Here is a 14,299-nt window from a genome sequence, read left to right on the forward strand (position 1 = left end):
ATGGTAACCAAAAGAGAGCCATTCGATGTTTGTCTAGTGGATTTTTCCTAAGTAGAGTCATCTTGTATAAGAGGACTCCTGACTTGGGACTTCTGAGGTGTGTAGATGCTAAAGAAGCCTAAAAAATCATGACTGAAGTACATTCTGGGATTTGTGAACCACACATAAATGGTTATGTTTTGGCAAAGAAAATACTCCGAGCAGGTTATTATTGGCTCACCATAGAGTGGGATTCCATCAATTTCGTTTGTAAATTTCATGAATGTCAAGTACACAGGGACTTGATACATCCCCCTCTATCTGATTTACATACAATGACTACTCCATGGCCTTTTGTGGCTTGGAGAATAGACGTAATTAGACCAATTGAACCAAAGGCCTCAAATGGACATAGGTTTATCTTGGTAGCCATTGATTATTTCAAAAAGTGGGTAAAAGCAGCGACTTTCAAATTAGTGACCAAGAAATCAGTGGTTGATTTTATTCACTCCATTATTATTTGCCGATTTGGCATTCCAAAGATAATTATCATGGATAATGCTGCAAATCTCAACAGTCATTTGATGCAAGAAGTGTGTCAACAATTTAATATTATGCATCAAACTTCAACTCCTTATCATCCAAAGGCGAATGAAGCTGTAGAAGCTGCCAACAAGAACTTAAAGAAAATACTCCGTAAGATGGTGCAGGGTTCTCGAAAATGGCATGAAAAGTTATCTTTTTCTTTGTTGGGTTATCATACTACAGTTCAAACTTCAATTGGTGCAACTCCTTACTTGTTGGTGTACAGAACTGAAGCAGTTGTACCTGCGAAGATTAACATTCCATATCTTTGAGTAGTTTTAGAAGCTAAAATTGATGATGACCAATGGGTCAAGAATCATTTAGCGCAATTAAGCTTGATTGATGGGAAAAGATTAACATCAGTATGTTATGGACAACTATATCAGAAGAGAATGGAAAGAGCATATAACAAAAAAGTGCGTCAAAGACATTTTGAAGTTTGTCAGTTAGTATTAAGACGCATCCTACCCCATCCGATTGAAGCCAAAGGCAAATTTTCTCCTAATTGGCATGGACCATTCATGGTGAAGAAAGTGTTACCTAATGGCGCATTATATCTGACTGACATAGAAGGAAAAATGGAAGGAATGCCAGTCAATGCTGATGCAGTTAAAAGATATTATGTATGATATTTATGTACAATTACATTATGTATGTTTTGTACTTGCATTTTAAAAAGATTGAAATAATGAAGGCATTTTGTTCTACTATCCGAATAATATATCAACCTTTGCTTATCCCTGTTGAGATTTTATCTTTCTTCGTACCCCTATTTTGGAATCAAATTAAAGTGAAAAAAAAAGTTGAAAGAAAAAAAAAGAAATTAATAAAAAATTCAAAATCAAGCAAAAAAATGACGATCCTGAACTACGTTTGACCTGATTCTTGATATGACAATATACGTAGGCATCCCTACTCCGGTGTTCGGTCCAACCAAAAAAAAATTCAAATTATCCAGAATGAAAGAAAATTGTGGCTAAAGTTTATTTTCTTTAGAGAATCGATTCCAAAAGTTGAATGTTTTACCCAATGTTGTGTAAATTTTGAGCCTCATCCGACCTTTATTTCTAACCCTATCCAAAAGCCAAGTTACAACCAAAGAAAGACTTTCAGATCAATATTTGAGAATGTCAAGGCTAAACATGTTATGGATGCATGATATTTCATATTTTGGGTGTTTATTTAGGAAAAAAAAAGAATGAAAAAGATAGAGTCTTATTGGTGAAAACCCTGTTGGGCACTATAAGGCAACTGTAAGTTGAGAAAGAAGTAAAAATAATATAGGCTCGTTGACAACAAGCCATTGAGGTGCCATTAGCCTAAGGAGAGCTGTTATCCAGAAGGAATGAGTTCAGTAGTCAGAATTTTGGGTCAAAAGTATGACAATTCAATGGATATATATCAAGGATTGGAAAAGAATTGAGAATGACAAGTGCAAGAACGGTCATTTCAAGACCCGAATACAACAAACCAACCACCACGTGTTTTTATAACTCACAATTTTTCTTTGTTTTGTTTGAAATAGAAATAGAAAGTTTTCAAATAAAGGATGCAATCTCACACTTCTATCAATTCAAGAATCATGATTACAACATACGATGTTAGATCTTGGACCTTCTTGAAGAATGAAAATTTATTTTAATGCTCAGGGCCATCCTGAAGAATGGGATGTTATCTTTTTTTGTTTCACTATTTACTTTGAGTCCAGAAGCCTGCCTAAAGAATAGGGTAAAGAAATTGTAAGTCCAGGAGCCCGCCTGCAGAACAGGGTGAAGAAAAAGAAAATCTAGGAGCATGCTTGAAGAACAGGGTGAGGAAATTATAAGTCCAGGAGCCCGCCTGAAGAATAGGGTAAAGAAATTATAAGTCCAGGAGCCCGCCTGAAGAAAAGGACAAGGAAATTACAAGTCCAGGAGCCCGCCTGAAGAACAGAGCGAAGACATTGTAAGCCTAGGAGCCCGCCTGTATATTAAGGTGAAGAAATTGTAAGAACAGGAGCGCACCTAAAGAATAGGGTGAAGAAATTGTAAGTTCAGGAGCCCGCCTAAAGAATAGGGTGAAAAATAAGGAAGTTTAGAAGCCCACTTGAAGAAAAGGGTGAAAGAAATAACAAATCAGGAGCCCGACAGAAGAATAGGGTGAATTTTCAAGTTCAAGTCATGAAGATTTGACTTAAGATTCTAGAGATTACAATTTTTATTTCATTTTTTCTTTTTGTAGTCATTTAAATGTAAAAGACAGAATTCGTCAACCAAAAACTTGATGGAATTTCACTCGACTTTAAATTTTCTCTCACCAAATTACTTTTGAACTACTCGTGACCTGATTCCCTTATGACCCGGGATAAGTAGGATGTCCAAAACCAGGACTCGGTTATATTTTGCTTTTTATTTTTATTTTTATTTTTACCTTTCAAATAATTGGAGGGTCAAAAATCATATCCTGTCTTCTTCTTTGTATAAAAACTCTTTGAGATTTCACACAAAGAAGGGCAAAAACGTAGACACGTGATTTTTGATCCTCCCTAAATTTTAACTTGTTTATCGATATTAAATATTTATATTTATATTTAATCATATATTATTTTGATTATTATTTTGTTTTAATATTTTTTTTAAAAATAATAAATAATTAAATGAAGTTAATTTTAAGATATTTTATTTTTATTTTATTTTTATATTTATTTATTTTTTCTTATAATTTGTAAAATAATACAAAATTTAAAAAAAAATTTCTTTTATAAATTTTTAATAAATAAATTAATAGTTTTAATATTATTTTATTTATATTTGACTATTTATAAATTGTTATTATGTTTTTTGAAATATAAAATTAATTAATTATTATATTTGTTATTAGTGTTATTTTATTTATTCATTTTTATTTTATTTCATTTATTTATTATTATTATTACTATTATTTTCTATATTTTTCTAGATAAAAAAAGGAGGAGCTTTAGTTTTTAAATTTTAAAATCCCCTTCCCCCTATTAGATAATAATCATTCCCCCCAAAAAAAGATAATTACTTCCTCCCAAATTCCTGTATTTAAAGGATTCTACGTACTTTACAAAAAACATCATTAGGTACTGCAACAAGAAATAAAAAAAATCTAAGAAAATCACTGAGAAGAGGAGAGAAAAACATCAGACAAAAAGGAGAAAGGAAGTAAAAAAAAGTTGAAATTCCATTTGAAATTTTCGGTGACGAATCTCATTGTTCAGTCTAAATTATTCAGGTTCTTGTTCGATCTTTGTACTATTATGTTATAAGTTTCATGATGTATCAAAGCATTGATCAAATTTGTTCATGTAATTTCATGCATATTTTTTTTAGTGCATGTGGTTGACTAATTATGCAAGTTTTACCATTACTGGGAGTTGTACAACTAAGTTATTGAATACTTATTTATTTGTTTGTTGATTTAGAGTTTAATATATTCTTGTGCCGGTTCTTCATTGTAAGCTTTTTTCTTAAATACTAACATCAAAATACTTAGAATAAAGTAGGGGAAAAGATTCATGAGGGAGGATTTATTTTAATCAAAATATACTTCTATGTTAATTGGTGTTTCTAATGTTTAAGAGTCTAGTAGCATATTAATCTCTAAAATTATATTTAACAAAAAAGAAAAAAAGGAGTCTTGTATTTGGCAAATCACAGTGAACTAGGTTAAGTGAATAAGTTAGAACCTTTGTATGTTAAGGGACTTTAAATTAATATTTTGCTGGGACCTTTTCTTCCCAGTTCACGATTTAACTCTAGTAAGGCTTAATGGTGTTCTTTTTAGTATTTATTACTTCTAAGTCACTTGTTTACTTTAAAAAGTAGTTTGAAATAGACATCATGATATTATATAAAGGTTAGTCTTTAGTTTATGGTTTACTGGAATGTGGAAGTAGATATTACAAATCACATAATAATACTTGCATGGTCGTTGGAGTCCCACATATGGTTTATTTTGTTATATTTTAGATCACTGCTTTATTATTTTTTTTCATTATTATTTATTTATTTAATTTATTTATTATTATTATTATTATTGTTGTTGTTGTTGTTGTAATTAATAAAACTCAATAAATTATTACTTATGTTAATTTATCATTTAAATAAATATTATTTTAGTTTACTGTTAAAAAAAATATTGTTAAGATTATTTAATGTACTATTGTATATATAATTTTGATTATTTAAATGAAGTTTATGTTTAATTTAACTCATATTCTATATTTGCTGTTTAAAGTTTGAGTGATAAAGCTTTACATATTATATATATATATATATATATATATTTATTGAGTATTGCTTTAATTTATTGTCAAGTTTTACTAGTTTTTCAAAATGATAAATTGTATGAGTTTACTAAATTAAACCAAAGTTTTAACGTTAAATAAATTTTAGACACGTTTACAATATTCGTTTCAATTAAGAATATGGCAAACGCATCTTCTTGAGAAATTTAAAATTTCAAGAATGTAATAATACATCTTAATAATTTTTTTTCTTATATAAAATTAAAGTTTCATCGATTTATTTAATATAAGATATTAGCAGAATATTTCCAGTATAATATAAAATGAGTGAATCTAGGCCTTAACATAATTTAATAAAATAGTTTTAGTCAAGATAAGTCAATAAAAATGACCGTGCTAGAACCACGGGACTCGAGGGATGCCTCACACCTTCCCTTCGGTCAACAGAATTCCTTACCTGTCTTCTGTTTTCGCAGATCAAAATAAAGAGTCATTTCCTTTTGACTAGGGATTTAAAAAGGTGACTTGGAACATCATAACTCAATTCCAAGTGGCAACTCTATAAATTAAAATAATCCTTATTCAATATCATCACTTTAATTGGAAAAAACCTTCGCTTCGACTCCTCCAGGTGAAAAAGGGGTGTGACATCCCCACTGCATAAATAATTAAGGGTAGAAAAGATAAAGGTTCTCCTAAAATCCGCATCAAGGGCTGGTATCACTTGCAGACCTTGCATCATCATTATCCTCCTAAAAATCTGTCCACTCGGTCGAGGCCTCATCATCACTATATACCCAAGAAGTTGGAAGCCTTCTTCGGGGATTCAGAACCTTCCATCGACCCTTCACTCATTTCCATATCTTGGTAAAGAACTCGTCCCTCTTTTTCTCCATAGTGATCATCTTGTTATGTGCACTCCAGAGATCCCGGTGTGATGCCACCAAAGAGAAGTAGGCTTCCTCAAGCTAATCAATAGTAGTTTTTTGCTTCTTTTGGTCCTTCTTATACTCATCATAATCGAAACACGACACATATGAGTGATGGGTGGTGGAGGGATCTCCCGACCTTTGAGGCAACCTAGCCACAAGCTCTTTAATGGTTACAATATTAACTTCGATCTCTATAAGAGGTACCATGGTGGTTGGCCTATGAGGCTCAGGTTCGCTACATGTTGGCTCTTCCAAGTTGATTTTTCTTTTTGTGCTTTTTCCCGGTGTGTCCTCTCCTCGAATTCTTAATGGGTATATGGGGGCACTAGGATGCACCTATGTATCACTTGCATATTTTTCTACCCCTGCTCTTTTGGACGACTCAGTAATCAGAGAAGGGTAAAAGAGAGTTGTACCACCATGGTTTTTGATATGATCTATTTCATTGACCACAAGTTGACCAACATCCAAAGGGATGCCGTCTAGAATACAAGAACCATCCAAGCACGTAATTCAGGGACTGTCATTATATGGGTGCAAGGAGACACTCAGAAATAAATAATGTGCAACCATATCTGAGCCTCGGAACTAAAGTCATTAATGGGGATGTTTCTTTTAGTTTTGGGCAACGAGACTTCTTTTCTGGGATATAGCCGTTGTGCTAACCAATTCCCCAATTTACACCCCTTCTCCTTGAATTCACCCATGTCTACCTTCTTGATCCTATAAACATCATTGATTTGCTTAGACCAAAATTTCACCGGCTTCCCCCGCATCTTTAAAATCACATTGAGTGGGTCTAAGAAAGATACTTCACTAATATTGGCATAAAATTCACTGACCTATTGCTCATTTACAAGGCATGGATCTAGGTCAAAGAACCTCTACCATGTGGCTTCAAGTTTGTCGTGAAAATTCGGTAGCTTCTCCAGTACATTCTTCGAACAAATTTCTCTTCCCAACAACAACTTTGTCTTTGAAAGATCACTATAGTAGTGAGTGTGGCATTTAGGTGCCATCAATCCGATGTGATCAAATTTATCCATAAGGTTGTCCTGAAAGCACTAAACACACATTATATCTTTCAATGTCAATCAAACCATCCAAGTTGTGATAGATTGATCATTAAAGTTCATTGGACTTTGTTCTTGGGGTTGCCTGGCTAAAAAATTGGGATTACAATATATTTGACATGATAGAAACCTGCCCTCAGTTACCGCAATTGCAGAATAAGATCCGCGTCTGTGTTACCAAAGTCGCGGTCTATGACTGCGATTGTGACACTGGAGGTTGCTTCCATGTCAGTTCTTCCTATTGAACTTCCTCCCAATTCTAGACTACCAGCATGTTCTACAATATGGGTGCAAATGAAGGTCATGTGAACAATGCTGTTGGTGTGTATGAATGTGCCCTTCAAAAGTAAATGCCACTATTAAAAGTTCATTCGAGAAATTTATCAAACACAAGGTGTGCATATCACATTTGTCTACCGTACACTCTATTGGGTACTCAGGGTTTCCCCACTTGTGTGCACACTTCAATCAAGCAACCAACACCACACCAATAATAAGTATGACAATATGTAAAACATAACAATTAAAACTTTAGGCCATTTTCTTAATCATGCACTCAATGGACTATTTTTCAAAATAAAAGCAAGGGTTCATGTCACCTATCAGAGTTGTGATGCAAGAGGGATATGCACAGAGGCTGATCGAGAGCTTACAACTTGGCCAACAATGTAGCTTAGATTTCAGAGTGAAATCTTGAAAAAGGGAGCATGAGGTAAAAAAAGGAGACTAGGGATTAAATGACTTAAATTACTGTATCTGCGGACAAGGGATATGACCGCGGGCACCTATATAGCCGCGATCGTGCATGGTGGCTGCGATCGCAGTAACTGAGAGCCGTTTTTGCTCCACTGTTTTCCCCTGTTCAACATTTTTGTCAATTTTCATAGAATTTTCCTACTTGGATTTTAAGAGTAAATTTTCACACTTTACCCTTTTCAAAGCTCATTTAATGGAATCCAAAATGCCACAAATGCATGGGTAATTCCAACGCAAAAGACAACATCTACACTACGAGAACATAACAAAAAAAGGATACAAGCCACTCTCATGGCATCTATGAGTTCCCTGCCACCTAGAACCTTAGTTATCATTGTGGCACGACGTATTTCTTATTTTAATCTCACGGTGGATCCTCAAACCCCTTATCTTTCACTTTCTCATTTTCAACATCCACCACAGATACTACTTGGAGCTACGTGGTTTTCTTCTTTGACCTACAAACTTTAAACAATACCTCATCTTCTTGCACCTGAAATTTTATTTCCCCTAATTCTAGATTAACAATGTCTCTCTCGGTGGCCAAGAAAGGACTACTAAGAATGATAGGCACCTCTTGGTCCATCTCACAATCCAATACAATGAAATCTGCTGAGAGAAAAAATTTGTCCACCTTCACGAGGACATTAAACAATATATTTACCGACCTTTTTATGGACCGGTCCGCTATCAAAAGTCGCATTATGGTTGGTGTAGGAGCGTACAAATCAAGTTTCTTATAGGTGACATATGGAATTAGGTTGATGCTTGCACCAACGTCTCAAAGAGCTTTTTCAAACTCATGAGTATCAATGGTGTAAGGGATAGTGAAGGCTCCGGGGCCATTTTTCTTTATTGCAACTTTTCTATCCATGATAGCACTACAACCATGAGTAATTTCGTTGGTATCACCTTTAACAAGCTTTTTCTAGGACATTAACTTCTTTATTAACTTAGTGTATCCTGGAATCTCTTGAATCACCTCAAGTAGTGGATATTTATGGAAAGATTGCTAAGTTTTACCATAAATTTTATCAATTCGTTACTCTCTTCATTTTTATGGAACCGTTGAGGGAATGGAGGATGAACATGGATGGTTGGCTTTGCTTCTCCTTGTGGCTTTTCAACTTCAACCACTTCTTCATCTCTTTCATCTATCTCTTTCTCATTATTTGCCTTTATTATTTGAGGTTTCACTTCCTTTGCCTTGTCCTTGGGCATATTTTCACTCACCTCTCCTCAAAGGGGTTCTTTAAGTTCTTTACCAATTCTAGTGACAATTGCTAGGACTTGTGCTTCATTCTTTTGGTTAGAAATTATGTCTCTCAGAAGTCCATCTCTAGCCCTTGCATTTAGTTGCATGGAGATTTGCCCGACTTTGGTATCCAATTATTTGATGGAGGAAGAGTGAGTCACCATTATTTGGGAGAGTACGGAGAATTCACCCTTTAACTCATGGACCATTTTATCCGTAACTTCAACTCTACTTAAGATTCGTGCCAAAGCATCTTCGATCTTGAAATTTTTGGGGTCAATGACATTTGTCTCCTTGTCCTTATTCCTATCATGAGGAGGAACGTAGCGGTCATAGTGACATTCCCTATCTCTCCAATCACTATCTTGTTCTTGATCCATCCAACATTAATTTCCACCTTGCCTTCAATAGGTGGGGCGAGAACCCCTCGAGTAGTTTTCCAAGTACCAAATTTCTTCATCCAACTTCTTTGCCTCATCATCGTCTTCATAAGGCTTTGATATTATGGTATTTATCGCTTTCGCGGGTACTCCCATAACATGTTTCATTAGAAGCTCTAGCTGGGTCATCATCTTGGCCATGTTCTCCTCCTTCTCCTCTTCTCGTTTTCTTTGATCATTGGTCACCATGGAGTAGTAGAAGGGGTTTTAGCAGCATTGACATCATGGGTATGCCACCCTCGATTTTGTTTGGATACTTTACCTAACAATCGAAAAGCCACAAGATGATGCAATTTTACAATAGAGCCACCCACCGCATTATCCACAATCGTTTTGTTCAATGGGTCAAGATATCTATATAAAATCTCAAGGAGCATCTTATCCGAGACCTCATTATTTTGGAATTGGGCTAACTTTCCATTAAACCTCTCCCATACTTCAAAAAATGTTTCTCCATTCAATTGCCAGAGGTTTACAATCTCATCCCGCTTTTGAATTATTTCTTAAGGTGGGATGTATCTATCAAGTATCACCATGGTGAGCTTCTCCCAAGAGGTGATTGAGCCGGGTGGAAGTGAGCGGAATCATAAAATTACTTCGCCTGTTAGTGAAAATGGGAAAAGTTGAAGCCAGATGGATTCTTGTGTAATATGCGCTGTGTTAAATGGTGCACAAACTACCACAAAGTTTTTTCAAATGAACATTTGGGTCCTTATATGCTTGACCCCCATATAATCCTTTCATTTGTAACATGTGAAAGATAGTGCTAGTCACATGAAACACAATATTTCCATTGGTTGGTGAGATGCGGATAGCACTTGTTTTCCCAACTTCATTCAATTGGCGCTCATCATCTAGTGGAGCATCAAAGGGGACAAAATTACTTACATTATCCCTCATCACTCCGTTCACACTTTGACCACCTACAAAATTATCAAAAATAACAAATAAAATAAATTAACCTACTCTGATTATTCCCAAGGAAAAATAGCACCACACAAGTGAAATCTATATTTCACTCCCTGGCAACCACGCCATTTTGATAATGCTCAACTCACTTCCTTATTTGAGGGATGAGGCGGTCGTTGTCAAGTAACCCAATGTAAATTGGGGTCGAATCTTAAGGAGTGAATACTGTAGAATTCAAATCTATGAGTACTCAAGTTACTATAAGATTACCCAAAATGCTAATGGAAACAATATGTATAAGTAAATGGGGGGGGGGGGGAATTTGTCGAAAATTCTTCACACGAACTTTAACCAGTATGGAGTGAATGCTATATTTCATCTAAATTCAAGGTTTGGAGGAGTCTTAGGATTATGTATCCTTAGAGGTAATGTATGTGGGATACTGTTGGTTTATCAAGGGATTTAGTTTTTAAGTAATGGATAGGCTAGGTCAAATGTCATCGAGGTCAATCTTTCGATAAAACCATAATGATTTCACCCATTGGTTCTTTCGAGAACCTAAGAAGTATGGAGTTTATGTAACCACCCAAAACCTCAACCAAACATCCCTATTTCTAGGATGATGCTTTTGATATGATTTACACTTCCTAAATACTTATTTCTAAGATTGCAAAGGGTAGTAAACCATAGACTAAGTTATTCACTATTGCCTTGTCCCACTAATAACCCTATTTCAAGGATGATATGGGTTACCTAATATTCACCTAAGTGCTTGTTTCGAGGATGACAAAGGGTTTCTTGATCTTTGAGCTTTCACCTATCAAACCCATTTGGAAATTTGGAGTTTTCACCCATCAAATCCCAACTCATAAGCTCAAGCAATGGTGAAATCCATACTCAACAACTAAAATCCATGCAAACACAATAATACCCACACACAAAAAAGAGATATATCATGCGGGTCAACCAAAGCATTCATTTTTCAACAAGAAACCAAGAAATTTGAGTCTCCAAAGATGATTACACACTTGCCCAATTAGGGTTTAAAGCTTAGAATTCAAAACTATATTATAAGACAAGCAATACCCAAAGAAGAAAGGGTTTTTGCTTATATATGATTTAGGATTCATTCATAACATTTTACAATTCTGCCCTTAGGCCAGTTCCCGCTGATCCACGATCACGTGTGGCTTTGACTATATTCACTGACCGCAATCGTCACTAGAGGACTGCGGTCATGGTAACTGGGGCTGATGCTATCCAGGTTTTTAGTTTCACTCTTCTATGCTTCCTCTTTATCATTTTTAACTCCAATCCACATCGTTTGACCTCCTTATATTTTTTACCTGCATCGAGTGAATATTATATCATCTAACCATAAGTTTGTCTCATTTATGTATTCAAATCAAGGTATTATGCAGGAATAATGAGTATGAATGAGTGATAAGAACACTACTCATCAATGCCAAGGCAAACACCACTACCGATCCTGACCATACCATCCCCTAGAAGTACTACAAAGACTCTATCCAAAAGAGTAAACAAATCCAGTTGGGACATGCACCCAACCATGGCCAAAACTAATATCCAAAATAAAAGAAAAGTGTCTAAAGAAATCCATAACATAAAATAATGTCTTCCAAAAGGATAGAATCTCACCACTTCAATCCGAATTCTGATACCAAATCTACGTGCTAAATAGAAGGAGTAAAATGGCTGGTTATAGCATGGGTAATCAGCCTCTAGTAGGCGGGGCTAGTAAGTGACCGTTAGAATGAAGCTCAAGATAAGGATAAAATAATTCTAGTTATAAAACCAAATAAAACCATTCGTAATGCCTATAACTAAACATATATAAGTTCTGAGAAAGGGAATCGAGTTTAGCATGCATTGAAAACCTTTACCTGGACAGTGTAGCTTAACCGTCCTAAACCACCCATGGGCGATAGGGGTTCAGGTTTCCCTGCTGAAAGGACCCTAGTGCGTGTAGCCACACGACCAAGGAAGTATCCTATAGAATGACTAGTACATCCCCTGACAATGCCCAAGAGCACAAGCAAGTGTACGTGGTCTATCAAGTAGTAAAGTGGCTTCAAGGAAGCCCAAGTATCAATCTCTTGGGGACATGCATTCGCCGCCTATCAAATTTTAGTATAACCAATTGAGCGAGTAGAAAATAGATTTTTAAATTTGTAAATTAAAACTAAACTAAACTAATACAAAAAAAGTAATGACTTAGTACAATCTATGGATAGAAACCCAGGGTTAAGGCTTACGAACAATTATACTACATTGTTGAACTTCATTCATTAACTTGGTTATCTTGGTCGTTGATTCATAGTTTTAATAGCATGATCACGGTTTCCCAACCATTAATCATTTACCTAAGTTGAACCCTACAACTATATCATTGAGCGGGGATGTAATAGTTCACTTAAGTTCTTAACAAATATCATCCTACGTATGAATCAAGTATGGCATCTAAGAACATCCATGTCCTAGATACTAATTCAAATTCCTTATTTTATAAAGAAGCAAGAACTAAACTTTGTTTATTTCCATGTTCTATCTCCCTATTTCCTCTCCCGAGATCACAAGGTTGACAATTGATGTATTCTAATGGTAGCTAATCCTTAAAATAGTTAAAACAAGAATAAACAAGCAACTAATAATGATAAGCAATTAAACGAAAGTAGTTCAAAATAAAAGTAGTCATGATCTTGGCCTTAACCCCGGAGAGGGGGTTTTAGCCTTTAATGGAAATATTCATCATCCAATCCCTTGATTGATGATACAAACCATAAAGAAACTAAATTAAACCCTAAAAAGAAGTTGTGGTAGCCTCCAATGCTCCAAGATGTCCAAAAGTTGTCCATAGGTAGGTAAAAAATGTGATATAACATGTATTTATAGTATAGGAGCAAGCCATTTCCGTGTTGGACAAGAAAACCTTCAGTTATTGAGCCCCGGACTAGGCGGGGTGGCGCCTCAACATCGCCTTACCTTGCTGGAATTTGTTCTCAGAAATTTTTCTAAGGCAAAGGGGCACCGAAATGAGCCTGCATCACTGTCTAATCGCCTCCAGGACCAACACGCATCACATGGTTGCAGTTTTGGACCTCTTATAATTCCACTAGTGTTTAGAAAAAGTTAATTGGCCACTCCTAGAAGCGACACGTGCCCTAGACATTCCAGGGGTCCAAAAGTGCGTCAATCTGCATATTGTACCTTTGTTGAGCCATTCCAAGCCTTTTTGAGTTGTTCCCACTTGATTTGAAGCTTGTATATCCTTCATATTTCATCATAATCCATTCAAAAATCATAATATATCATTAAACACAATAATTTAAAGTTAAAAACAACATAATATCGAACACGCCAAAATAGAAACACGAGATAAGCATAGACAAATTTCACTTTGATCTTTAACTCAAGTTTCAACTCTTTCCTTGATTCATGTGCACTATGTACACTCCTAAAACTTAGTTCCACAAATAATAACTCATTTAAAACCATAAGGAGCACATAGAACACAATAGAATCCAACAAGAGAGGTTAGACAAGCATCTAGCTCACGCTAGAAAAACTAGTTTTCTCTATTGAACTCCAATCGATTCTTTTGAGTACAAACATTCTTGGAATTCACTTTGAACCATATAAACACATGTTTTAACACATTTATGTCATTATTAACCATTATTGCTTAGAATCATCCTCAAAGCAAGACTAAAAAGACTAGTATAGTGATGCTAGAATGTATAAATATACCCAACATCACCACCCCACACTTAAACCCTTGTTCGTACTTGAACAACTCTTGACTACAATCATCATCAAGTATGGAGACTCTAAACTTCAAATAAATGCATGGCACTCAAGATAGTACTACAATGACTATATGGAACGCAAGTTACTATGCTAAGCATGTTATTTACACAATTGAATGCTTATGAACTCTACTCTAAAACATCCTAGCCTCAACAATTGAGACACCTAATGGAAAACTCATGCTTATTGCTCAATCAAGGACATCACATGAATCACCCATATTCATCAAGCATGTGACCCTCACAATAAAAGAGTTACCCATAATCACTCATAATTAAGCAATTTAGAAC

At 35.2% G+C, this 14,299-nt stretch overlaps 1 protein-coding gene across 1 annotated transcript; it reads left to right on the forward strand.

The window, feature by feature from the left end:
• Positions 1-314: 314 nt before the first annotated feature.
• Positions 315-836, forward strand: LOC124889666. The gene has a single exon (XM_047401643.1). The coding sequence runs from the start codon at positions 315-317 to the stop codon at positions 834-836; it is 522 nt and encodes a 173-aa protein (XP_047257599.1).
• The last annotated feature ends 13,463 nt before the right edge of the window (positions 837-14,299 follow it).

This window comes from Capsicum annuum, chromosome 12 (genome assembly GCF_002878395.1).
Source record: "Capsicum annuum cultivar UCD-10X-F1 chromosome 12, UCD10Xv1.1, whole genome shotgun sequence".
Classification (NCBI taxonomy): Eukaryota; Viridiplantae; Streptophyta; class Magnoliopsida; order Solanales; family Solanaceae; genus Capsicum; species Capsicum annuum.